At 38.0% G+C, this 27395-nt stretch overlaps 1 protein-coding gene across 1 annotated transcript; it reads left to right on the top strand.

Moving 5' to 3' along the window:
- The first annotated feature begins 3310 nt into the window (after positions 1 to 3310).
- LOC120532917 (extracellular calcium-sensing receptor-like) lies at positions 3311 to 13893 on the top strand. The gene is made up of 4 exons (XM_039759446.1): positions 3311 to 3409; positions 3495 to 3722; positions 3912 to 4035; positions 12995 to 13893. Exons 1-4 carry the CDS (start codon positions 3311 to 3313, stop codon positions 13891 to 13893), a joined length of 1350 nt encoding a protein of 449 aa, XP_039615380.1.
- Positions 13894 to 27395: the final 13502 nt, after the last annotated feature.

The raw sequence follows: 27395 nt of genomic DNA on the forward strand, positions 1-27395 counted from the left end.
AAGCCAAAACAAGAGAGAACAAGCAAAAATGTCAAAACCAAAAAAATGAACAAGTTCAAATAAGGCTTCTTTGAGAGTTTTGGTAATCAGAGATCAGGTAAGTTAATGAATCCCTAGCCGTCCTTTTATCCCATTTGGTTATTATAAAAAAAGGTCATGAACATCAGAGGCCATGCTCCTAGAAAAATAGTTAAGCAGACCTTAACTGAACTGAGGACCTAAAGTAGTGGCCAGGATGTTGCAAAACAAAATACAACATCTAAACCATTACTAATTTCAAGTAACTACAAGTATAAAAATATACTAAATAATTTGCATAAAACTAAATTATGACACATCTCTGTTGTATTTAAACCATTCCCTGATGTTTTGGCCACATGTTCCATTATCCTCACTGTTGAAAGCTCAAGAAGAATTAGGTTATACAATGAAGAAAAACAAAAGTTTTCCAGTGAGAGGACAATGCCAGTCTGACAAAATTTTAACACATCTAATCTTATTCCAGTCAGGCAATGGAATGAGATAGAACAAGATATTTAGAACCAACTCTAACTAATTTACAACTATGGAACCTATCTGAGTTAACACTAGTAACCCCTGTGCTTCACTTCGTACACATTACTGTACCTTGAATGCAAATGAGGAACAAATTTCTATTACATTGGTGTGCTTTAGAAAGAGGCTACATAATATATAACCTTTAGAGAGCCACATGATGCTATATTTCTCTCCATTATTAAGGGTTTGGATTATCTTTAGTCATGTTAAATAATAATCGGCTTTTCATTCATTTATGGAAAGCCATAAGATATTTCAACCTTCTACTTATTGTTTTCCTGATTAAGATCCCTGCATGTCAGGTTTCTGCCATGAGCCCACTGTTGCTGTGTTAGGCCCTGGTTTTCAGTGTCATTCTGAACTAAGGGAAGAAGAAAACAAAAAAAATAGTCATTGACATACTGGTGAAAATAAATTAAAGGGAAGGCAGATAACACTGTAGATTATTAACAAACTAACAACTTCTGCTGTACGACAATAATAAATGACTAAAGCTAAGTTATTCTTTTGTTTTGAATATAAAAACATTTACTGCTTTCTTATCACATTTTAGGATACATCAATGTACTGTATGAAGTATAAAATCATAAATAACCAATAGCTATTAATTCAAAAACAAAACAGTACAATGTGGTTCCTAGGTAAACACATGCATTCTCAGAATTCTCCAGAGTGTAATGTGTTTTTCAAAATGTTGTGAGAGCAGCTTTCAAGACATATGACTATCTGGGACAATTTCCCAATCCTTCTCCCTAGAAAGAAAATTAGTTAACCATCAAGAGTACATGTAATGATGGATGTAAAGAACATAAATACTGAGGTAAAGGTATAATAAGTCAAGAAGTAGCAGTGACTAATATCACACTAACTCTTTATAAGGTGACATTCTATTAAAAATGATCTTCATTGCAATAGCATTAGCAGCACTTTTTGTAAAGGCTGAAGATCCAGTTTGTGAGCTACTACAGAGACAGCCTGCACAACCTTTGATCTCAAAGGATGGTGACATTATCATTGGAGGAATCTTTTCATTCCACAAAAGTGTTGAAGATTTTGAATTATCATTTAAAGAGATGCCACAGCCTTTAAAATGTACAGAGTAAGTAAAATCAATAATATTTTTGAACAGGCATGATTAACCTTTTATGCTACATACTAGGTAAATATTTCTCAAACTCTGACATAATGAATTTCAGACTCAAGGTGTTTATTATTGAAAATACAATAGCATAAGGGCATACTTCAAAATAACAACAAACACAAAAATTCTATTAACTGCAATATTGTGTGTAATAATGTGTTACTGCTGTTATCATCAACTTAAATGTGTTACTTTCTGGAATTTCCTCACAGCTTTAATATTAAAGAATTTATTTTTGCAAAAACAATGGTCTTTGCTTCTGAAGAATTAAACAACAATACTAGCATTCTTCCTGGAATTTCTCTTGGGTACAAAATATATGATGATTGCACATCTTTAAATTTAGCTATGAAAGCAGCACTGGCATTAGCAAATGGACAAGAAAAGTCATTTGCCTTTGATACTTGTGGAAAACCATCTACTGTTTATGCTATTATAGGAATGTCTGATTCCACACCAGCCATTGCAATTGCAGCCACACTTGGACCATATTTCATACCACTGGTAAGAAATGAGTATGGCTTTTCTCCTAGTTATGTATTTACAGTATACAGTTCACAGTACTGTATACAGTCTGGGTGGGGATATATAAGGGTAAAGGAATATAGGAGAGCTTCAAACAGGAGTGTGTCATTGATGGCAAGAAGCTTTTTGGGCATAGATAGATAAGGAAAAGAGTGAATGAGTGAAAAAGAGTGACAGAAAACAAATAGCAATAGATATAGCAAGATGATCTGGTGACAGTTCGGTAAGAGGCAGGTAATTCAAAAGTAATATTTAACAAGGTCATGTAAACGCATAGAGTTTTTAAAAATTTATTTATTCAAGTATAGTATATACATTATGACCATAACAACATCATGGAAACACAGATTTATTTTTATATGTAACTTCTTTTTCAACAGATAAGTTACTACTCGACTTGTGCGTGTCTCAGCAACAAATACAATTATCCAACTTTCTTTCGAACTATACCAAGTGACTACCACCAAAGTAGAGCTCTAGCAAAACTTATCAAATATTTTGGATGGAATTGGCTTGGAACTTTGAGTGGCGATGATGATTATGGTAAAGCTGGCATTGCTACATTCATAGAGGCTGTTCAGAAAGAAGGGCTGTGCATTGAATATTCTGAATCAATATACAGAAACAGCCCTAGAGCAAAAGTGCTTAAAATTGTAGATATTATGAAGCAGGCTTCTTCTAAAGTAATAGTTGTCTTTGCCACATTTACAGATTTAGAAGCTCTTCTAAAAGAGCTTTATTTTCAGAATGTCACCAACCTGCAGTGGATTGGCAGTGAAGGCTGGATTTCAAGTGAATATCTGGCAACCAAAGAGAATTACGGTGTCCTTGGGGGAGCACTTGGACTTGCAATCAGTAGTTCCACAATACCGTCTTTGGGAGATTATTTAAAAGACACAAGTCCATCTGAAATTCCCAATAATATTGACTTAAATATATCCTGGAGAAGCACATTTAACTGCAGTTTAAAAAGAGAACAAAGCTCCATCTAATAATTCATGTCAAGCACCAGAATTTGGATTGCAAATAAACAAACTTTATTTTGATATTCCTGAAGTCAGAATCGCTAATAATGTCTATAAAGCAATGTATGCAGTAGCACATGCTCTGCATAATCTCTATGAATGCCAAATCACTGAAACAAATAATACATGCAACCTTAACAAGAAAGTTGACTCTCGGCAGGTAAGGACTCATTACTTTACATTATGTATATTAGAAGTAAATATTTATTGTTGAAAATCATTTAAATTGACAACTTTTTTAACAGGTGTTAGAAAAGATAAAGCAAGTTAATTATACAACCAGTTATGGAGAAAATGTTTATTTCGATAGCAATGGAGACCCAGTAGCAAGATATGAAATAATAAACTGGCAGTTAAATGAGAAAGGATCTATACATTTTGTCACTGTTGGCTTCTATGATTCTTCTTTACAAGAGGGACAACAATTTGTTATGAATAACATTAGTATTATTTGGAAAAATGGAGAAATAAAGGTTAGAATCTGCATAATTTGTCAATATTTTAGGGTTATAATTATTATTATTATCAGTAGTAGTACTTTGAGAAGTTTTAAAAATAATTATGTTATGAGAAAATAAACCATTGTTAATATTTTGCTTTTTTTAATTAAAACTACAGTGAGAAGGTTTTAATTGTTTACTATGGTATGTTCTTTATTTTAGATTCCCAGATCAATCTGCAGTGAGAGCTGTCAGCCAGGCACACGTAAAGCTGTTCGGAAAGGAAAGCCTGCATGCTGCTTTGATTGTTTAGAATGTGGGGAAGGAGAAATAAGTAATATGACAGGTACAGTTTATGTAAAGCATGCCAATGTGCCCAAAATCTTGCCAGAAAAAGTCAACAAGGATGTAGATAATTATAAATATACAGATTGGCTCGTGCTAGAGTGTTCAGCACTGGTACCTCTATTCTCAAGGAATCCAGAAAAAGCACACATGTTAAAGATATGCAGTATTTATTCACATTCTGTTTCACATATGATTGAAGTAGATGATTAATGCAAAAATGGGAAAACTTTGACAATGTTTTATTTATATTTACAGTATATTTGTTTAAGTTCAAGTATCCCAACTAATATTTTATTTGAAGATTTAAATCAGAAAACTGAAATGGCTCCTTGCAGCAGGAACATTGCAGTTTACATGGTTTTTTTTTTCAAACATGATTTTAGAGAGGAAAAAACAGAAAATGACTTCATTAAATCTACATGGTGCCAAAGAGTTGTAATGTTACACACTGATCACATCAATATACAGTAGCAGTAAAAATTCACAGTAATATTCAAAAACAGTAGATCTTGCCTTCAGTTGGTTTGCTAGTTTAATTAAACATGGTGTTACTTAGATACGCATACATTTTGTATGCCAGTACAGAAATTCCCTATTTGAGATTATCTTGCCTTGATAATAAGTACACAGACAAGAATGAATGTGAATTAATTGCACTTTTTCAGAGCACATTTACAGTGTCTATCTTTTTCAAACTTTCAAGTTGTTTCGTCATGTAGTGGGTGCCAGTGCATGCTCCCCAACTTGACTTGACTTGTTTACGCCTTACACATTTTATCATATTAAGCATTATTGGTTTATTTATTTGCTCTGGTTGAAATTTCCAAAAGCCTACTATTGCACAGATATCCTAATATATATAGAGATAAGAAAATGATGTGTTTGATTATAAAATAAGGTTGCCCAGTGGTTAGTTCTTTTACCTCATGGGTTTAAATTCTGTGTATGTCACAGTTTGTATGTTGTCTGCCTTTACTCCCTGTGTCTGTGGAGGGTATCTGTTTTAGGTCATTTGGCAAAGAGTGAGTGGGCCCTGTGATGAACTGTTCAATCACTAGATATCATAAGCTCAAACGAGAGAGCTTATAAAAGAAAACCATTTGAATTACTAAGCACATATTGTACCCAAAAGGGAGTTTTCATTCTTTGTTGTTACTCTGATTGCATTTCAGTCATCCTCCTTGATACTTTCATCAGCTTGTGAGAAAATCTACTGCACATTATTGGCATTATAAATGAAAACTAGTGGAACCACTCTGGAAGTGAATCTGCTACAAATTCTGAATAACAACAGCAGATCCAACAGGGAACTTGTTTATAAGAATTGTGTGGACATATTTTAATATGCATCACTATGCAATATTAAAAATCTATACATATAATTCACTAAGGGAATGCAAGACACTGAGCGCAAGCAAGACAGAGAGCCACGCTTACCAACTCACAGAGCCCCACCCGCCAACTCTAAGACCATGGGATACGCTCGACTGAGCCCCGCCCGCCAACTGTAACCCTCCTCCTGCGTCCACCGTCGCTCTCGAGGCATGTGCACTGCCTGCTCATGTGCCCGCTCGCAACAACTCACCAAACACAGCCTCAGTCGCTTTCATCTGTGCTACAGTCAACATGAGAGAGACACACACACAGGAGCACGAGAGAGAGAGAGAGAGACACACACACAGGCGCGCACGAGAGAGACACACACACACACACACGCATGAGAGAGAGAGACACACACACACAGGCATGAGAGAGACACACACACAGGTGCACGAGAGAGACACACACACACACAAGCGCGCGAGAGAGACACACACACACAGAGGCACACGCATGTATTGTTGCAATGTTACTTTTCTTGGTTGTTTATTAAATTAGAGATTTTTCAAATGTTCATTTTTTTCCCTGTGCTTAACACTCATTTAAAAAAAGTGTTTTTAGCGAGCGGTTCATAGCGCTATAGCGCAAACTCTTGCAGTGTTAAGTTTTCTCTGTTGTTCAAGGTTTTCTCAGTGTTATTCAATGTTTTTGCATTTAGTTTACTATTACGCTATGCATTCTATGGTATAATCTATACTAATAAAAGGCAAAGCCCTCACTGACTCACTAACTGACTGACTGACTCACTCATCACTAATTCTCCAACTTCCCGTGTAGGTGGAAGGCTGAAATTTGGCAGGCTCATTCCTTACAGTTTACTTACAAAAGTTGGGCAGGTTTCATTTCGAAATTCTATACGTAATGGTCATAACTGGAACCTATTTTTCTCCATATACTGTAATGGAGTTCAGCTCGATGGCCGTGGGGGTGGAGTTTCGTATGACATCATCATGCCTCCCACGTAATCACGTGAACTGACTGTGAGCGCAGTACGTAGAAAACAAGGAAGAGCTCCAAAAAGCGCTGAAGAAAACATGCATTATACAATTGAGAAGGCAACAATAAGAAGCAAGCGAGTGACACATACAAGCATATTCATAAGTGCAGCTACTGTGGAAACAAAGCACGGAGTAAACCGTAAGTTTAAATTAAGTTTATAGACATGCTCCCACTGCCGTTTGTCATGCACAGTGACGCATACAAGCATATTCATGACTGCAGCTACTTCGGAAACAAAGCACGGTGTAAACCTAAAGTTTAAATTAAGTTCATAGACAGGCTGCCGCTGGCGTTTGTCATGCCCACGACTAATGCGGGATATAAGTTTAATGAGTGGATGCAGGGTATAAACGACAGTTTTGATCACTTTGTAACTAAGTTAAAATTGCTGGTGAAGGGCTGTGCTTATGCAAATTCCGAGAGACTGTGTTTATGGGGGGATTGACAGTTGAGGCGGGTGGGGGAGTGACATCATCATCTCCCCTTCCATTCACCTCATTTCGCTCTGAACTGAGCTCCGCAGCTAACGCGGTCTTGCGGAAGCAACTTTGTGATGCTGCCACCAAATACTCACAGAAAAATCCACAAGTTAATACACACGCTGTCTCTAGAGTTTCCCCACACTCTGAAAATTCCAGGCACTACTTACAAAAGGTTACATTGACAATCATGTTACGTTATTTTTAAAATGTTTCCTTTTCTTAGCACAGCTGAGGAGCTTCGATGTATGTGCTCCATAACGCGTTAAAAAATAACGCATTTAATCACACTTTGCATTCCAAGCAAGGTGAAATTCTCTCAATGCATGATTTCCTGGTACACCAATTACATTGATGCACACATCAGAGCTACAAAAATGTAAGAGTCGGAAGAAAGCGCGTTGCTAGGACTGATTGGAGGAAAATTTCTTTTCAAAAGACTACCCGACGGAAGCCTTGATAAAAGCGTGGTTTTGTGCAAACTGTGCAAAAAGGAGTTTGCATAACACCAAAGCAGTTCAACCTTACGGTGCCATCTAAATGCAAAACATGTTACAGCGAACACAGAAACTGTGTATGCTGTTAGCACTAGCAGTACGAGTTTGAATACCAATAAAAGGTGTCGACAGCCCAAAACTGATGAAACGACTGGCTTCAGGACCAAAATTAGTAAGTCAACAACGGTCAAACTTACAAATTCTCTCGCAAAATGGATTGCTTTGGACTGTAGACCACTAACAATGCTGGAAGATAGGGGGTTAGAAAATGTGCTACAGTTAGCGTCAGGTGATCCAACTTTTCAACTGCCGTGCCGAGAGACTATTTCAAGTAAAATTCAACAGCCTTATGACACTGAAAAGCAAGCAAAATTAGATGCATTACAGAAAGCGGACTTTTTGGCTCTTATTGGGGATCATTGGACTTTCGTGACCGTTAGTAATTTTAATTACATCTAATTACAAAATGTTCAATGATCACACTGTTTTAGCCTAATGTACAAAATAATTTTGGCTAAGGTTACTCAGAGTTTAAAGGTGAAGCTGGTCAAATTAACTTTTATGTTTCTGCCTTATTTTTTTAAGATGAAAAACTGCACTTTATTTTGAATTTTTTCTTATTATTATTTAAAGACAATACCATTCTGAACATGTACTTAAAGTACTTAGAATATCACTTTATTTTTAAGTCTGCCCAATTTTAGCCACGGATGATGATTCTGATTTGAATTGAAATGCAGTTTAAATGCATTTTTTTTTTCAGAAATTAAAAGAGCTTGAGTTTACAATATTTATGTCCGTGTCTATTATTTGATTCTGTCGCCCACTAAAACCCTTTTAAATTAGAAAAAACATTTGCACTTTAGGGCAAATTTACGTGTGCGAATACATGCGATGAATCAAGATTAATTAATTACAAAGCCTCTAATTAGTTAGATCAATTTTTTTAATCGAGTCCCACCCCTAATATATATATATATATGTAAATATGTATATATATGTGTATATATGTACATATGTATATGCATATATATGTATATATGTGTGTGTGTGTATGTATATATATATACAGTATATATATATATATACACACACACACATATATACATATGTATGCATATATATGTATATATATGTGGATGTATATGTATATATACTGTATATATGTGTGTATACGTATATATATGTTTGTGTGTGTGTGTGTATATATATGTGTGTGTATATATATATATATATGACAGCAACACTCATGACAATGACAATGTCAATCATGTTACGTTATTATTAAAATGTTTCCTTTTCTTTTTGATTACTACTTTAACACACTACTTCTCCACTGCGAAGCGCGGGTATTTTGCTAGTATGTATATATATATATATATGTGTGTGTGTGTATGTATATGTATATATATATATATACCTGTATATACAGTATATATACATACACACACACACATATATACATATGTATGCATATATATGTATATATATGGATGTATATGTATATATACTGTATATATGTGTGTATATGTATATATATGTTTGTCTGTGTGTGTGTGTATATATATATATATATTGTCACGCACGAGTGCTTGGGGAACAGCAGGGAGGGGCCCCTGACCCTCCATGAGCAGACCTAGTCTCGGTGGAGGAGTGGTGACGGTCCTACCGCTTTTAATATTCGACCAGTCGCGTCCCAAGATGACTGGAAAGGGGGGTTCCGGCATTACAGTGACCACCAGCTGTTTCAGAGCCCCTTCCCAAGTTATGAAGCATCTCGCAGACCGATAAGTTCTGGTCTTCCCATGCACACATTTTACTCCCATACGGTGCGGGAGCCACTGTCGCGGTAGGACATAGCGGCGAGCAACAATGGTTATGTTACTCCCGGTATCGAACATTGCCACCACCAAGTCCCGTATTTGTGACCGCAAGGGGGTTAGACAGTGCACAGTACCTGTCTTCCTTCGCCCAGCTGCAGTCCATCGGCTCCTGGTTGAGCGGGCAGGCCGGCAGCAGATGTCCCGGCTCACCGCACTTGAAACAGCGCGGCAGCGCGAGCCTTCGTTCCTTCGGCTTGACCGGAGCCTCTGGGGCGCGGCGAGTGGGCTCGGGGACGCTGGCCTGTCCCTGCCGCGACCCGCGCGTTGGACTCTCAGATCTCCTGAGTTGGGACACCGGCAGCTGTCTCTCGAGAACCTCCAGAAGGCCGTTCATATCAGCGAACAGGTGCCTCCGGACCTGTTGGGCGAGATAATCCGGCATCTCGTAAATCAGACCCTCGCAAGCTACTTGCTCCACCACCTGGCGAGCTTGATTTTCCGAGCTTCCCCCAGTACTCGAAGGCCTGGGCTCGAGCCGGTAGTGTGGGGTCGAAGCGCCAGTGACGCCAAGCGCGTGCCTGTTGGCCAGAGGTTACGTTCTACCGCTGATAGATTTCAGCCCTCAGGAGTTCATATTGGGCGGCTTCCTCCTCAGGGAGATCATGATATGCCCGCTGCGCAGGCCCCTTTAGGTACGGGGCCAGAATGGACGCCCACTCCGCCCGCGGCCACCGCTGTCGGGACGCCATCCTCTCGAATATGGAGAGGTATGACTCTATGTCGTCCTCCCTGGAAAGAGGCTGTAAGGGAGGATGTGCCGGTCTGGGAGGCTCCGGTCTTACCGCTTCCGCAGCCGCCTCTTCGTTTCCGCGTGCTCCGCCTGGGTTGCAGCCTGGTCCACCTTAACGGCCTGGAGCTCCGCGACCAAACTGTTGAGAACCGCGTTCAGATCCTGTCCTTCTGCCATAGTTCGGACCCTCGTCATCCTGCTGACTACGCCACTGTAACATAAGACAAGACGAGTTGTAAGTTTTGGGGTCTTCCGCCCCTTATACTGAAACAGAAAAAACCAGCAGTCAATCGCTTTTACAAACATCGAAAGCAAAAAGACAAATCAGGGGAGAAATGGACGGGCTTTTTATGAGGGCGGACCGGAGATTGATGTGCAGGTGCTGGGTACTGGTGATGGATACTGGGAACTGATGTCATCAAGGGTCATCGGAGGGATTAAATAGACCCGGATGCGCGTGCTTCGTATAGCCGTCATGTCGTTTGCTTATGTCTCTGAGGCCTCGGGCTTTCTGAAGAAGGAAAGAAAGAGAGGTTAGTACTCTGTCGTAGACCCCTCGCGGCACGTTTTCCGTAACAACCCGGGTCAATCCGCTGTTCCCCAAGCACTCTTGCGTGAGTGCTTTAAGTGTGTTACTTATTTAACACACTACTTCTCCGCTGCGAAGCGCGGGTATTTTGCTAGTTAACTATATTTGTGCTTAAAAACTTAAAAAAATATATATTTACATACAGATCGTACGGTCTGGAACGGATTAACTGTGTTTACATACAATCCTATCGGAGAAATGACTTTGGTTCACGACCAAATCGGTTTACGGCCACAGTTTTGTAACGCAAGCAAGACAGAGAGCCACGCCCGCCAACTCACAGAGCCCCGCCTGCCAACTCTAAGACCATGGGGTACGCACGACAAAGCCCCGACCGCCCACTCTACCGCTCCTCCTGCATCATGGGGAACGCACAACAGAGCCCCGCCCACCAACTCTCACCCTCCTCCCGCGTTCACCCTCGCTCTCGAGGCATGCACACTGCTTACTCATGTGCCCGCCCCTAACACGTCACCAAACACATCCTCACTCGCTTTGGTCTGTGTTATAGTCCACATGCATCTGTGAGCCACGTTGACTGTTCACGTTGATAATTATGCGGCGTATGCTATGCCACGGGTTGGCTAGAATTAATTATTTCCTTAAAGGAAAGGGGAGATGGCTTTTGAAGGGTGCCGTCTCCCCCAAACTGCTAGTTGAAATGGTGACTCAGACTCCCACAGGGCTGTATGAGAATTGCTGTTTGTCGGATCAACCCTTTTGGATTCTGTGGATGCCATCAGGAGGAGCTGCAGAGCCCTACTTTGGGCTTTTGGCACACCTGGGAGTAATTCCAGACCTCACTAACAAGCCACCTGGAATACTTCTGATTGTGGCTTAAAAGGAGCCAGAGTCGAGAGGAAGAGGGATGAAGCTTGTCAGTGGAAGAAGAAAGAAAGAAAGAAAGGGTGCTGTGTGGTATTTTTTTGGGCTATACTGTAATTGGAGCTGGTGGGAAACAGGTGGAAAATGTGTCCCACTGAATAAAAGCCTTTTATTTTGCTGCACTTTTGTATGTGTCTATTGTGTCGTGTGATTGGAGAATTGGAGGTGAAGGTCTGTGATATGGTTTGCATATTTGTAGCTGGAAATCCACAGATGTAGCAAATGAATCATATATCTTTAAAATAGTTTTTCATTCCTAAACTTTTGATTCCTACTAGGGGTCATCATCAGAAGAAAAGTATTAAGACTTACAGGAATCCAAGGCAATATATAGCAAATAAGGAGGGGAAGATAGATGGATTGGAGTGAGGATTGATGAGGTGGGGTTTGGAGGATGTTGATCATAAAGTCTTATTTATTATTTTCATGTTCTTCTTTTTAAGCCTGCATATGCTGGGTTCATGTTCATGTTCACGTCTGTTAATGGCATTTTCAATTGAGAGCCCTGTTTCAGCCAGTTATCTGGCAATTTTACTAATAGCTTTAAATTTGACTTGCACTGAGTCCCATTTAAATGTGTGTCCAGTTGAACTTGTATGTGTGTAATTTAGAGACCGTAGTCATTTCTTCTGACTGTATTTCAATGCTCCTGTATGCATGTGGCAAGTGTTTTTTATTTTTGTCTCATGAATACCGCTGGACATGCAGTACATTGTATGCTGTAAACCGAGTTCCACATCTCTGCTACTGATTTCTTGCTTTTAGCATTAAAAAGGACTGTGTACAGCATGTTTGTAGGCTTGTGTGCTACTTTGATGACTGCTCTAGATATGTGGTGTACCTTCTGATACCGTGTGATGATATATGTACACACTAGGTGAGTGTGCCCCCACTGGACACCTATGGCAGCCCAATAAAAATAGATTGCTTCGCTCGCTATCGGTCCACGAGTATATTCCAACATGGTCAAATCCCTGAGATTTATTTACAGTTATAGAAAATGCTAAAACTATTGGAAATTTTCATCTATGCAAGATGAATGGTTTTATGACTTCTCCTACATGATTACCTGTCATGATTTTGCCAGCAATTGAATGTTTATACAGTTTTACAATTTGTAAGTTTGTGCCATTACATAAGCTTTATTTATTGACTGCTAACCACACAACTAAACTACTACTGTTCTTGGTGGAGCTGATGTATATAAGGTATTTTGTTTTACATATGCATGTTAAATTGATTGTATTGTCATGAGAGTATCATTGTTGTAGTCTCCTAATGAAGATTAACAAAAATTATATATAGATGTATACTATATGATGTACAGTTTTGAAGAAAAATGAGCATTTCATGAAAACATCACATGAAAACGTTATATATATATAGAGTAGATATATACTGTACATACACCTAATTTTTAAACAGACAGGTCTTTTGTATATGTTGTGCTTGCAATGTGTGTGGTATTGTTTTAGCTTGCAACTATTCTAAAATCAAACTGTTTTTCTCTTACAGATGCCATTGATTGTATAAAATGTTCACTTGAATGTACAGCCAACGAGCAAAGAAACCAATGCACCCTAAAGGAAGTTGAATTTTTATCTTCGGGAGAAATTATGGGAATGTTGTTAACCATCTTAGCAATTTTAGGAGCTTGTAAAACCATAAGTATTGCAGTTGTGTTTTATTACTATAGAGATACCCCAATTGTAAAAGCTAATAATTCAGAGCTCAGCTTTCTTCTCCTTTTCTCTTTGACGTGTTGTTTTCTTTGTTCACTCACTTTCATTGGACAACCCTCTGACTGGTCATGTATGTTACGACATACAGCATTTGGCATCACATTTGTTCTCTGTGTCTCTTGTGTGCTGGGGAAAACTTTAGTTGTGCTGATGGCCTTTAAAGCTAAAATCCCAAGTAGCAATGTAATGAAATATTTTGGCCCTGGTCAGCAACGTTTAAGTGTTTGTATTTTAACTGCAATTCAGATCTTGATTTGTGCCATGTGGTTGATAATATCACCACCTTTTCCTATGAAAAACATGCAGCATTACAAAAACAAGATCATTTTAGAATGTGACCTGGGCTCTGCAATAACCTTTTATGGTGTTTTGGGATACATTGGATTTCTGTCAGTCATATGCTTTCTTCTGGCATTTTTGGCTCGGAAATTGCCAGATAATTTCAATGAAGGTAAATTTATCACATTCAGCATGGTGATATTTTGTGCTGTTTGGCTTACATTTATCCCAGCTTATGTTAGCTCTCCAGGCAAATATACTGTGGCTGTTGAAATATTTGCAATCTTAGCTTCTAGTTTTGGTTTACTTTTCTGCATTTTTCTCCCTAAATGCTATATTATATTGTTAAAACCAGAAAGAAATACAAAAAAATTTGTAATGGGGAAATCTTAGGAAATTTTTGAAAATTATTCTCTCATTCTGTAGAAAACATCATGAACAGTCACATGTGCATTTTACAGAGAGCCAGAAATTTCATGCAGTACTGTATATAGCATGTCATTCTCATACTTCCTTAATCTAACTGAAAGTTGCGGTTGGACCAGAGCCAAAATACAGTATAATTTTATGTTATACAGTACTGTATTGATACTTTTAGTGTCCGTCTCATTCATTTTAAATTTCCAACATCATTGTCAAATTTTGTTCATTTGTACATTTCTTTTTCCCAGTGAATGACCAATTTGGAATTCATGTGCCAGTTAAGGTTTTAGTTGTGTTTGCTCTAAAATAATCAATTATCAGTATCAAGCATTACAATTAGTATAATACTTTATATTGTACTATCATTGAGTAGGTTAATAAAACTTCAAGTTCAAAACATGAGTTCTTTTTATGACCTTTATTTATACACCAACACTTTTCCCTTTTTTTCGACTCATGATCTTCTACCCACTTTTCCATTCCTCACAAATTTACAATTACTTATTTGGCTGATGCCTTTACCTAAGGCGAGTTACAACATTTATGATACACTTAGTTACATTTCTTTTGGTTGTCCAATTGGTGCACAGGCAGGTCAAATAACCTGCTAATGGTTACACAGTGTTAGCAGTGAGATTTGAACCTGCAACCTCAGGGTTATCTTCAGCATCAAATATTTCTGCTCTCATGGTGATTCGAGTCTATCCTGGTGCAGAACCATTTAATGTGTTTGAAATGATAAGCAAATTAATTCTTGTCCTGAGAGCTTCCAGTGCTCAGTTCTTTTCACCTAACAGAACACTACTTTACAATATGCAGGTACTTTCCGTTATACCTTATTAAACCCCACTTTAGCCAATTCTGTGTTGCAAGGAGATACAGTTTATTCCACCAGCACTGGGCACAAAGCAGGAACCAACTCTGGACAAGGTCCCATTTCATCACATGTCATTTGCTTGAAAGCAGATGTAATTATCATGTATTTATCTCTTGATTTGCATCTTGAAGTGATACTTGGATCTGGCACTTTGTCCAACTGCAAGCACTTGATGAGACAGTGTGTAGCCGCTGATGCATAAGGCGAAGTCAGGCACAGGTAAGACACGTGTCAAAGAAATCTCACAGTCCAAGAGTTTGTTTTAAAATATTTAGTGAAAGTTAAAAGCAAATAATACACACAAGAATAAAAAGAAAAATAGTTACACACATAGAATAAAGGCAAAAAAAAGGAAAAAATGTACAGTATCTTCTATAAACTTCTTTCTGTACTTAAAGGTTCTTAATTTCTTCTTCTGTATGTCTTAAACATACGGTTCAACACTTAAATCTTTTATTTTATGAGTTACTTCACACTCAAAAGGCCCGTAGGCCATTGGCACATAGACATGTACCCAGGAACGGTCATGTGCGCAAGCTCGAACACGAGCACAAACAAGAACAGGGTTAAAAACCATATACCTCTGTACCTTACACAAGGCAAGGCTAGACACTAACTGGAGAACATTGTTCACTCAAAGCTGTAAGAAAAATGACAGGAAAATACCAACACAATTCTATTTGCGGTGGTTATAGGAACCTCCCATATTATGCATTATCATCTAGTAAAATATTCATGAATTTTATAGAACTAGGAAAATGGCTCTTACACATCCGGCCCCTAATTGTTTATACTAGGGCAGAAATCAATTACTTAACTTTACTTAATAAGAGCCTTCATTACTTTACCAAACTTAAAACAAACCTTAAGAAACTTAAAGATAGTTTCTACTATAAAAACACAAATACTAAACATAAGAAACTTAAAGCTTAAACTCTAATGTATAAACACAAGCACTAAATTTAAAAAACTTTAAAATTAGGAATGCAAAAAGAAAATGAGTCATTTCAATTATTTGATCCCTCCTGGATCAGGCACAGTTTGTTCACAGGTCTGTCCAGTGTACTGTTTTTGGTTTGCACACAAACTCTCCTTACTGCACCTTTGGCATCTGGCATTGTCTTGATGACTCGACCCATTACCCAGGAACTGCGAGGTGTAGCTTTATCCACAATTAGAACGATGTCTCCCGGTTCAAAATTTCTTCTTGGTGTCAGCCATTTTTGACGTTCCTGAAGTATTGGCAAATACTCTTTAGTCCATCTTTTCCAAAACAAATCAGCCTTGTATTAAATTTGTTTCCAGCGTCTTCTTGGATATGATTCGTTTTTTGAAACAAGTTCTGGTGGCATTTCGGGTTGAGTGTCAATTAACGATAAGAGATTGGGTGTGATCGTTAGGGTCGTTAGATGTCTCTGTAAGGGGTCTGTTATTAAGTGTTGATTCCACTTCACACATCAGTGTATCAAGATTTTGATCATCGAGTGTTTGTTGGTTTAGTGTCGAATTTAAAATCTTTCTTATACTTCTGATTTGTCTTTCCCAAACTCCACCTTGATGAGAGGCTGACGATGGGTTAAAAATCCATTTGATTTCTCTTCGCATCATTTTGTTGCCGGTTTTTTCGTGTTCCAAATTTTTTGTGGCTTCTCATAGCTCTCTTTCTGCTCCAACAAAATTTGTTCCTTTATCAGAGCACATGATTTTAACCTGACCTCTTCTACTCATAAATCTGAGTATGGTTTGGATACAGGAATCTGTGTCTAAATTGTGTGCAATCTCAATGTGTGCGGCTCTAGTTGTTAAACAGGTGAAAATTACTCCATACCTTTTGACTAAGCTTTGTCCTCTTTTGACAAAAAAAGGGCCAAAATAATTGACTCCAACATTAGTGAAAGGTGGTTTGTTGGGTGCTAGGCGATCTTCTGGCAAATCTGCCATTTTTTGCTCACCTGCTTTCGCATTGTATCTTCTGCACGTAGTGCACTTGGAAAATATTTTTCTGATAGCTGCATTTGCTTGAGGTATCCAGTATTTTTGACGTAGTTCTGCTAACAAATAATTATGGCCACAGTGTCTATGCTTTTGGTGAAGGTGTCTGATTAAGAGTGTAGCGATATGCAAGTTTTTATGAACTATTGCAGGGTGCTTGGCTTCCTTTGGCAAAGCAGATTTGCTGAGTCTTCCTCCGACTCTTAATATTCCTTCTTGTAGAACTGGATCCAGTTTGATGATTTTACTGCTTTTCTTTATAGGCCGATTTTTACTTAGTGCTTTAACTTCTTCTGGGTAAGCTTGTACTTGACTTAGGCGAATAAGCTCATTTTCTGCTTTAGACAAATCATCTAGAGACAGTGGCTTTAGTCTCATTGTTGATTTGTATTCCTTCATATGTTTCGCGATCAGCATTTTTTGTCTTTCTGGGCTATGTCCAGATTGGCTAACTGTATATTGAATTGCCTTTCTCTCTTCTTTCAAACGCATTAGCACTTCTTTAAACTTAAGGAACCAAACTATTGTTTTCTTTAATTTGTACCATTCTGAGTAGTACTCTATAAGTCTTTTTACTGGATCAGTTTTTTCTTCTACACTTACAAAATTTATTACGCACCTTTTGATTTCCGGATCGTTGCTAGTAGACAAGTCCACCTCATCTAGTCTCTTAGGCCATTCGTGCTCTGTCTGTAGTAGGAAATTCGAGCTTTGTATCCAAGTTTTTCTTTTGATGATGCTTTCTATTGTCAAACCTCTTGATGCCTGATCTGCAGGATTTTGCGCAGATGCGACATACCTCCATTGCGAGGGTTGTGTGTGATCTCTTATCACTGTGATTCTGTTGGCAGCAAAGGTTTTGTAGCGTGCACTTTCATTTGCAATGTACCTTAGTACTATGGTGCTGTCAGTCCAAAAGATTGACTCTTGCAGGGGAATCTGTAGTTCTTGTTTTAACATTTTATCCATTTTGACTGCTACCACTGCTGCTGTAAGTTCCAATTTTGGTATAGTGACTGATTTTAGTGGTGCCACTCTTGATTTCCCCATTAGAAATGAACAATGTCTCTCATTTTCTTTGTTAGTCAAAAGGAGGTAGGAAACAGTGCCATACCCGTTTTCTGAAGCATCTCCAAAATGATGCATTTGTGCAGTCATTATTTGACCAAATCTGGGCGGTTTAAAGCACCTGTCTACATTGTAATCCACAAGTAGCTGCAAATCGTCCGTCCATTTTTCCCATTGCCGAACATACTTAGCTTCCTCTGGAGCTGTGCCTCTTTCATCCTCTGCTGTTCTTCTTAAGGCGTAAGAAGCACAACTGGGCAACTAAGTAGCACCAAAATGATGCACTGTCATTTTGTATTCCTCAAGTTCATTGTTTAGATTACCTTCAGGCCACCACAGAAAACGAAGAAGATCCATGTCTTTTTCTGGTACTTTAACTTGATAGAACATTGATTTAATATCCGCCATGAGAGCGATTGGTTCCTCTCTGAATCCTGTAAGAACTCCAATGAGTGTATTAGTTAAATCAGGTCCTTTCAGCAACTGTTCATTTAGAGAAAAACCTTAAAAAGTCTTATTTTGTTTTTCTTTGCATGATACACTCCATAATGAGGGATGTATCATATTTGTTCTTTTTCAAGGGTCCGCTGTTCAGTGGGTACCTTTATTGCATATCCTTTGTCTAAAATGTCTTTGATGAACGCTTTATAATCCTCATGAAACGTTGGGTACCTTGTAAGTTTCCTTTTAAGTCCAATAGCACGTTGTTTTGCAACACAATGATTGTTTGGCACTTTAAGTGTTTCATCTTTAAAGGGAAGATTAATGCAATAGTGTCCGTTCACTAGACTTGCAGTATCTGAGGCTATGCGCATGAATTTAATGTCTTCCTGTGACATTTCCTCTTTTTCCTCACAGTCGCGTTCTGGAAAGTCTATATTGTATTGCTGGAGTAACATTTGTTCTACTTTCTTTATTGTCACACAATTGACTGAACATCTTTCTACACTTTCATTGTCTGACTCTTTTGTATAGCAAGTAACAATCCATCCTAGAACTGTTCTCGTTGCAAAAGGTCCATCTCCTTCACTATGTATGATTTCCCATGGCTCCATGACTTTACGAGAGTCTGTACCTATTAACAAACCTACTTCTGCATTTATTTGGGGTAGGTGCACATCTTTAAGGTAAAGCCATTTCATAATATCTTCTTGAGTAGGAATTTTATCTTTATTTCCAGTGTGACAGATTAGGGGTTTTCTCGCACCCTTGTACCCTCAGACCACACGTCAGACACCAGGTAAAAGTCCAATTATTATTTATTATTTATAATAATGTGCACAAAGCACGCTCCTCTCCACAATTATCAAATAAACAATACTCAAATAACCAATCCTCCACTCCCAGACGCTTAGCCACCCTGCCTCCCAACTCAGCTCTCCGTCTGGGAGCTCCCACAGTCCTTTTATACTCCCTGACCCGGAGGTGTTCCTGCCCAACAGTCCACAAGTCCTTATTCCTTCCGGGTCAGGGTAAATAGTCCTTTTCTTTTCAACCCGGAAGCCCGTCGCTCTTCCTATGACGAACTTCCGGGTCATAGGGCACAAAGAACTTTTCGGTCCTCCCCTGCAGCTCCTCTCGTGGCCCCCATGGCATCCAGCAGGGCGGTGCATAAAAACTCCATTGTCCGTGATGCCCTGCTGGTCTTCTGGGAACCTCCATGCTGCAAGGAGGGTTCTACCTGGCGGCTTGGGGGTATTGGCCGGGATAAACAGCCGGCTATCCTCCACACCAGGTATAACAGTTGCTGTACGTACCTCTGGTAAGTCATAAAACGTGTTTTCTTCTAGCCCACAGACTTGTAACTCTGTTAAGATTTTACATTTTAATGGTTTTTCTAGATTGTCCAGAGTGTTGAGATACAGGTGTGATTTTCTTCCTGAAAGGTTTAATTGTTCTCTTAAGCTCTCTGTGCAAAATGTGGCTGTGCTACATGGGTCTATTAGAGCATATGTTTCAATATATTTTTCATTCCCTTTGGATTTGACTTTAACTGGAACCGCAGCTATGACACAATTTCCGGCCCTGGTAGCCATACAAGACTCTTTCGGTGTTATGGGTGCATTCGTAGAAGAAGCGCTTTTCGGTTTCGATTTAGAGCTCTCTTCTTTAAAGGATTTAGCTTTATCATCAGAGTCCTTTCTTTATTTATATGTGAAATAGCTGGATTAAAATGAGAGCATATGCTACATTTAATTTTTTCTTCACAATTTTTGCTAAGATGTCCTTGTTTTAGACATTTAAAGCATAAGCCCTTGGATTTTAAAAAGTCAATTTTACCTTCATAAGTTAATGTCTGAATTGCGTTGCAGTCATTAAGATCATGTTTTTTGTCACAGGAAAAACAGTGCTTACCGTGTATACGCTCAGTTGTCTCCTTATTATTTCCCTTTTCAACGGTAGCAACAAAATTTGAGACAAAGTTGCCCTTTCTCATTCCACCTTTCGCTGGATATTTTTCGTGATCTGTCTTTTCTTTTTCCCTTTTGAAGGTGTAGTTTGGATAGGAAGGGCCATACATTGGATCCAGGGAAGCTACGAGCCGTTCTTCTAAGAATCTGTATAAGTCAGTGAGACCTGGTCTTCTTCTTTCTTTACTTTCGATCCTTGTTGCTTTATTTTGCCAGAGCTCTCATAGTTCTTGGGGAAGCTTTGATGACATAATGCGGATATTTAAATTGTTTTTGAATTCGTGTCCGTTCTTTAAGCCCGACATAACACTTTTACAATTACCAATGAAGAGCGTGTATGCCTTTAAGCTATCTACATCTCCTGATTTTAATTGTGGCCACTTCCTGATTTTCTTCATGTAAGCATCTCCTATTTGAACGTCGTTTCCATAAAATGTATCTAACATTCTTCTGGCATTTCTATATCCCTCTTCTGGCGGCAAGTATGCGTTATTCTGAGCAATGTTTCTAGGTTCGCCTTTGGTGAATTGTACCAAATACTCTAGTTTGTTAGCAGGATCACTCACACTATTTGGGCTGCGATTGTGCCCTTTAAGCACTTTCAATTTTGCGTCCGATACTGCGATGGCTGTCTCCAAAGCCATCTGATCTCTTTTAGCTTTCAACTGTGCTTCTTCCAAATCTAGAGCCTGTTGCTTTCTTTGTTTCTCTGCTTTAGCCAACAGTACAGCGTGTGCTGCCTCTTGAGATCTGATGGCGCTAATAGAAGTCCCGGCTGAACTTGCACTACGTTTAGATTTTGCAGAGATTTGGGAGACTTTGGCTGAATTAGCCACCGAACTTACAAAGTATATGACTTTTACTTTAAATGGAAATCTGTGAGATACTGTCTTCTGGGGAGACGTCAGGAATGTTATTTGTCGTTCTGTAATCCTTGAATTGGTTAACCGAAAAGTCAGGCTGTTGATCGAACCTTTTATTATGGAGTACTTCCAAAACCCATTCCATTGTATTTTCCGAAGATGTGCGAAAAATTTCCATTTTAGCATCAAAGTCCTTTTGTAGCATTTTCCGTGTATATTCGTTGTTCTGGATTGATAAAAGTTTGTCGTTTAACCCTTCTCAGGTTGAAGAACTGATTCTCGATAATTATTTGTATATTTTTCCAGTTAAGTTCATTTTGTTGAAAATTCCTTACCATCTTCATCAGACGATAAAATTGTTTGTTTTTGTAATCCATTCCTGATTGAAGATTAGTTGTCGCTGAATTGGACGGCTTTATGTTGTCTTGGAGATGGTCCTTTGTGACGTCATGTTCAAAGCGATTTTCACTCACACCATGCCGACGTTCGTTCTGGCTTCTGGATTGACGATCCCACAAGGCATTGTACTTAAACTCCTTCGTAATTTATACAGTCTCCCAAAGAGCACTAGCAATTCTCAAATATGTCCAACTCCAATCTAAGACAAAGATTAAACGTACCTTTTGAATCTGATCTCAGGCGTAGAGCACGCAAGTTTGTTTTTTTTAATAATCCAAGGCAATTTCAAACTTTCAGTCCTAGGCAGGTTCAGATCTGGTTTCAAAACTGAAGGCAGGTTTTTAACTTTAGTGTAGTCACCGATGCATAAGGCGAAGTCAGGCACGGGTAAGACACGTGTCAAAGAAATCTCACAGTCCAAAAGTTCGTTTTGAAATATTTAGTGAAAGTTAAAAGCAAATAATCCACACAACAATAAAAAGAAAAATAGTTACACACATAGAATAAAGGAAAAAAAAAGGAAAAAATGTATCTTCTATAAACTTAGCTTTTCTTGAAAAACTTTGGTTATTTCTATACTTAAACGTTCTTTATTTCTTTCTATACTCAAAAGTTCTTAATTTCTTCTTCTGTATGCCTTAAACATATGGCCCGCAAGCACAAACATGAGCACAAACAAGAACACGGTTAAAAACCGTATATAATATACCAAATATTATAATGTAATAAAGTTAATATTTTGGACCCAGGCATTGGGAAAATAACAAATTAAGCGATAGAGTAAATGTGTGACATTCAATATATCCATATTGTAAAACACTGACAATAAATACTAATGGAAATGATATATTTAGCTAATGATCTATCAAAGACATCCAATACACAACTTTTTTTTTCCTATTCAAAATGATACAATGGTGCTCTCCATGTCAAATTTATGATAGTGCAGCACTAAGTCTAAACTGAATGATAAATTCTTTTTAAAAAGTTAATCGCCCAGTGAAGGATTTGAGGATAGAACATTTGTCAGGCTCAGAAATGCTGCTTCAGAGCAGTCAGTTTAAATATTCATGCGATTTTTGCATTCTTCATTAAATCAGAGAGAGCTGCTGTCTGGGCTGCAAAATTTAAATATAAAGTGTACACTAAATGGTTACTGGCCATCCCCAATAAAGTATTCACACACAGTATCTCTCCATCTTTTTGTATCTCTGATTTAATTATTTCTTTATCTGTTGAGCACCCAAGTTACTGATTTTTGTACATAGCCAGCTTACATTCTTGCCAAGCTTCTTTCAGATGAGACAGAGAAAGAGAAATTACTTATTATTAAATATACAGTAATTTAAATATGTAATCCATTCCTATCATTATTAAAATTATGTCACCATCACATACAGTATCCCCAAACATTCTGTATGGAGTCATAGGATTTGTTCTGTCATACAGAATCCTAACAGGACATCCTAACAAAGACATGTACTATACTGTCGCATAAAAATCAAATACACCAAACTGGACACAGAAAAAGCATTTGATATGGTTAAAAGGGACTAACTATTTACCATATTGCACAAATTTGGGTTTGGCCCAAACATATGTTCATGAATAAAAGTACTTTATACCAGCCCAGAAGCCTCAGTTTGTATCAAAAACATTATTTCAAACTACTTCAAACTAGAACATGGTACTCAACAAGGTTGCCCCCATCACCATTGCTTTTTGCAATCACCATAGAGCCTTTGGCCGTTCACTTTCAAAATGCATCAGAGATAAAGGGGTTTACCAGAGGACTTGAACAGAAAGTATCACTATATACAGATGATATGGTACTGTATATATCAGACCCATTACTACTGCCGATGAAATGGATCCTGCCGAAGATATTACGTATTTCAGAGAGAGAATTGAAGATTTTTCGGAAGAAATTACAATGTTGGCGGCCCTTTTAGACTCCGATATAGATGAAACTGTTTTGAAATTATCGAAGAACAGGTGGAACAGACTCTACTACACTCCAGTTCAGGTGATGCAGTACCCTGCTCTGGACGCCCATCCTTTGACATTCCAGCTGAGTCAATAGAACACCTTGAAGAAACATTGTAATTTCTTCCGATAAATCTTCAATTCTCTCTGAAATACGTAATATCTTCGGCAGAATCCATTTAATCGGCAGTAGTAAGCATTTTTCTAATTAATTCTTGTGCTATCGATTCACCAATCAGTAACTAGATGGCGTGTTAGAGCCCACCCTCTCAACTTTGACGAGTGAAAGTAACAGTTTATATTTCAAGCCGTATTTCATGACGGTTTGCAGGAATGTTACGGACAAAATGAAATAAATAAATAAGATAAACGTCCTTAATGTGCTAGCAATATTTCAAAAGATATCTGGACTCAGAATTAATTTGAAAAAGTGTGCTTCTTCCAGTGATCTCTCTAGCACACAATATTAGACTGGACATCTACCCATTTATTTTAGCAGGTCAGTATAAACACCTAGGGGTAAATATCATATATAAATATAAACATCTTTTGCATCAAAATTTTGTTTTTGGAATGGAAAAAATTAAACAAGATGTGAACAGATGGTCTACCACTTCATCTCATTTTAGTAAGGAGAATCAATGCTGTCAAGATACAATACAATACAATTTATTTTTTGTATAGCCCAAAATCACAAAAGAAGCCAAAAAAAAAAACCAAAAAAGCCCTCGTAGGGAAAAATGGAAGAAACCTCGGGAAAGGCAGTTCAAAAGAGACCCCTTTCCAGGTAGGTTGGGCGTGCAGTGGGTGTCAAAAGAAGGGGTCAATACAATACAATACACAGAACAGAACAAATCCTCAATACAGTATAAAAAAAAATTTTAGAAGTTGAGTAGAATTTAACAGTAGATGATATCACATAATATGATTTGGATTTGTTTAGAGTCCTGGAGACCTCATCCATCAAGCTGCCTCCCCCATTTGGCCATTCCACAGCTGAAAAGCGCTAATCCGATGAAAGGACCCTCTTTCCCATGATTCCTGTGATCCTCCATCAGGGATGACTTTACCATAGGCAGGCAAACAACTTGGCAGGTGGGCGTGGCACCAATGCCACATTTGAGTACCGAGAAGAGAAACAGAATAGGTGAGGGTTAGTATTCAAATATAACTATCATGTTACTTATGTTTAGTGCTAATGACTAACAACAGAGATGCAGTATGTACAGTTAATCAGCAGCTCTAGTCAGGATATGCTAAACTGAAGTAGTGAGTCTTCAGCCGGGATTTAAAGGCTGGGACCGAAGGGGCGTCTCTTACAGTAGCAGGCAGACCATTCCACAGTTTAGGTGCACTGTAACTAAAAGCTCGACCTCCCACTGTTATTTTATTAATCCTTGGAATCATAAGCAGACCGGCATCTTGAGATCTTAATGTGCTCAGGTTTGTAAGTCATGATAAGTTCAGACAAGTAAGCGGACCTTGGCCATTTAATGCTTTATATGTTAAAAGGAGGATTTTGAAATCTGCCCTAAACTTAACTGGGAGCCAGTGTAAGATTTAAGAACTGGAGTTATGTGTTCATATTTTCTTGTTCTTGTAATAATTCTTGCAGCAGCATTTTGGATTAACTGGAGGCTGTATAGAGAACAGTTTGAACAGCCAGTGAACACCGCATTGCAGTAGTCAATCCTACTAGAGATAAATGCATGAATTAATTTCTCACAATCCTGTTTATTTAGAAAGCACCTTAATTTCCTAACATTTTTAAGATGGAAAAACATGTTTTGGACAACTTTGTAATATGCGCTTTAAATGACATGCTAGAGTCAAAGATAACTCCTAGATTGCGGGCTGATTCAGTAAAATTAATTGGGATTCCAACTGAGTTAAATGATGACAAAATATTGCTGTGATCAGCGTCATTCCCTCCAACAATTAACATCTCTGTTTTATCTGTATTTAAAGACAAGTAGTTCTCATTCATCCATTCCTTTAATTCACTAACACAACTAATTAAAGACAACATCGGAGAAACTTCATTTGATTTAAATGAAAGGTATAACTGGGTGTCATCTGCATACAGTGAAAATTAACATTATGTTTCCTAATGAGAGATCCCAGTGGAAGCATGTAAAGTGAAAACAGTAAAGGTCCCAGTACTGAGCCCTGCGGACACCATATTGAACTTCTGTGTATAATGATGGAGTACTGTCAGCACATTTCTGTACATATTGGAATCGATTTGATAAATAAGAACTAAACCAAGCGAGCACAGGGCCTGTAAGCCCAACATCATTTTCTAGCCTGTGCAGTAAAATAGAATGGTCAATGGTGTCAAATGCTGCACTTAAGTCCAACAACATAATTACAGTGGAGTTTCCTTCATCAGAGGATATCAGAATGTCATTTACAACCCGTGTTAGTGCTTTCTGTACTATGACCAGTGCGAAAGCCAGACTGGAATTTCTCAAATAAATTGTAATGTGTAAGGTGTGACTGGAGCTGATTGGTGACTACTATTTCTAGTATTTTAGAGAGAAATGGTAAATTTGAAATAGGCCTATAATTATTTAGTATGTGTGGGTCTAGGTCTGACTTTTTAAGTAATGGTTTAATGACTGACACTTTTAGTGCATCAGGTACTGTGCCATGCAATAATGAACTATTGATAATGTTAGAATAGGGCTGCAAGAACATCCATTGCACTTTTACTAGTTTTGTTGGCACTGGATCTAGGGAACAAGTAGTGGGCTTCATTTTAGAAATTAAAGTTAAGACTTCCTGCTCAGTTACAGGATTAAAATTACTAAAGTGCTGAATGCAATGTGAGGCAGGGTCTGCTAAGCTAGTATTTGGTTTGTACTGTGATGCTGAGATCTGGGATCTTATATTTTTAATTTTCTCATTGAAGAAGTTCATAAAGTCTGTACTGCTAATATCTGTTGGTATTTTGCACTGTTGATCTGAATTTCCATTTGTTAATTTAGCCACTGTTCTAAACAGTACCCAAGGATTTTTATTATTGCTATCTATTAATGTAGAATAGTATTCTGAGCGAGCTTTAAAGAGCTTTTTTATATTGTTTAACACTCTCTGTCCATGCAATTTGAAAGACATGTAGCTTTGTTGTTCTCCATCTGCGCTCCAGTTTTCGACACTCTAATTTAAGAGCTGAATGTTTTCATTAAACCAGGGAGAGTTTCTATGAGCTTTGATCACTTTTGTTTTAGGGAGCCACTGTGTCCAGAGCATCTCTCAAGGTCACATTATAATGTGATGTTAGCTGATCTAAATTGTTTTCCACGTTTACATTTGATGTTAACTGATCTAAATGGTTTTCCACAATTACACTCGACTTACTCAAGGTATCTATAAATTTTGAAGCAGAATTACAATCTAGATGTCACAGTCTTTGTTTTAATCTGTGAGTGCTTGGCAAGGGCAGAACTAAATCAAATGTAATTAAGAAGTGATCGGAAATAACTACATTTAATGGAGTAATATTTAAATTTTGAATTTCAACTTTGTAAGTTATAATTAAATCTAATGTGTGGTTATGATTATGAGTTGGACCTTTGACAATCTGACAAAATCCTACTGAATTTAACAAATAAGTAAAATATTTGCTAAAAGTGTCAGTTTCCACATCAATGTTACATTAAAATCCCCCATCAGTACTACATGATCATAATTTATAGCCAAATCAGATAGAAGGTTGCTAAATTCAGTCATGAACAATGAATATGGCCCTGGTGGTCTGTAGACTAGCACTATAATTGTGTTGGAATCTGTTTTAATATTTAAAATGAATGCCTCAAAGGATGTAAAGTAGCCTAAATTTTTAGGAGTGATTTGCATTTTGTTACAATGAAT

Source organism: Polypterus senegalus, chromosome 1, assembly GCF_016835505.1.
Source record: "Polypterus senegalus isolate Bchr_013 chromosome 1, ASM1683550v1, whole genome shotgun sequence".
Classification (NCBI taxonomy): Eukaryota; Metazoa; Chordata; class Cladistia; order Polypteriformes; family Polypteridae; genus Polypterus; species Polypterus senegalus.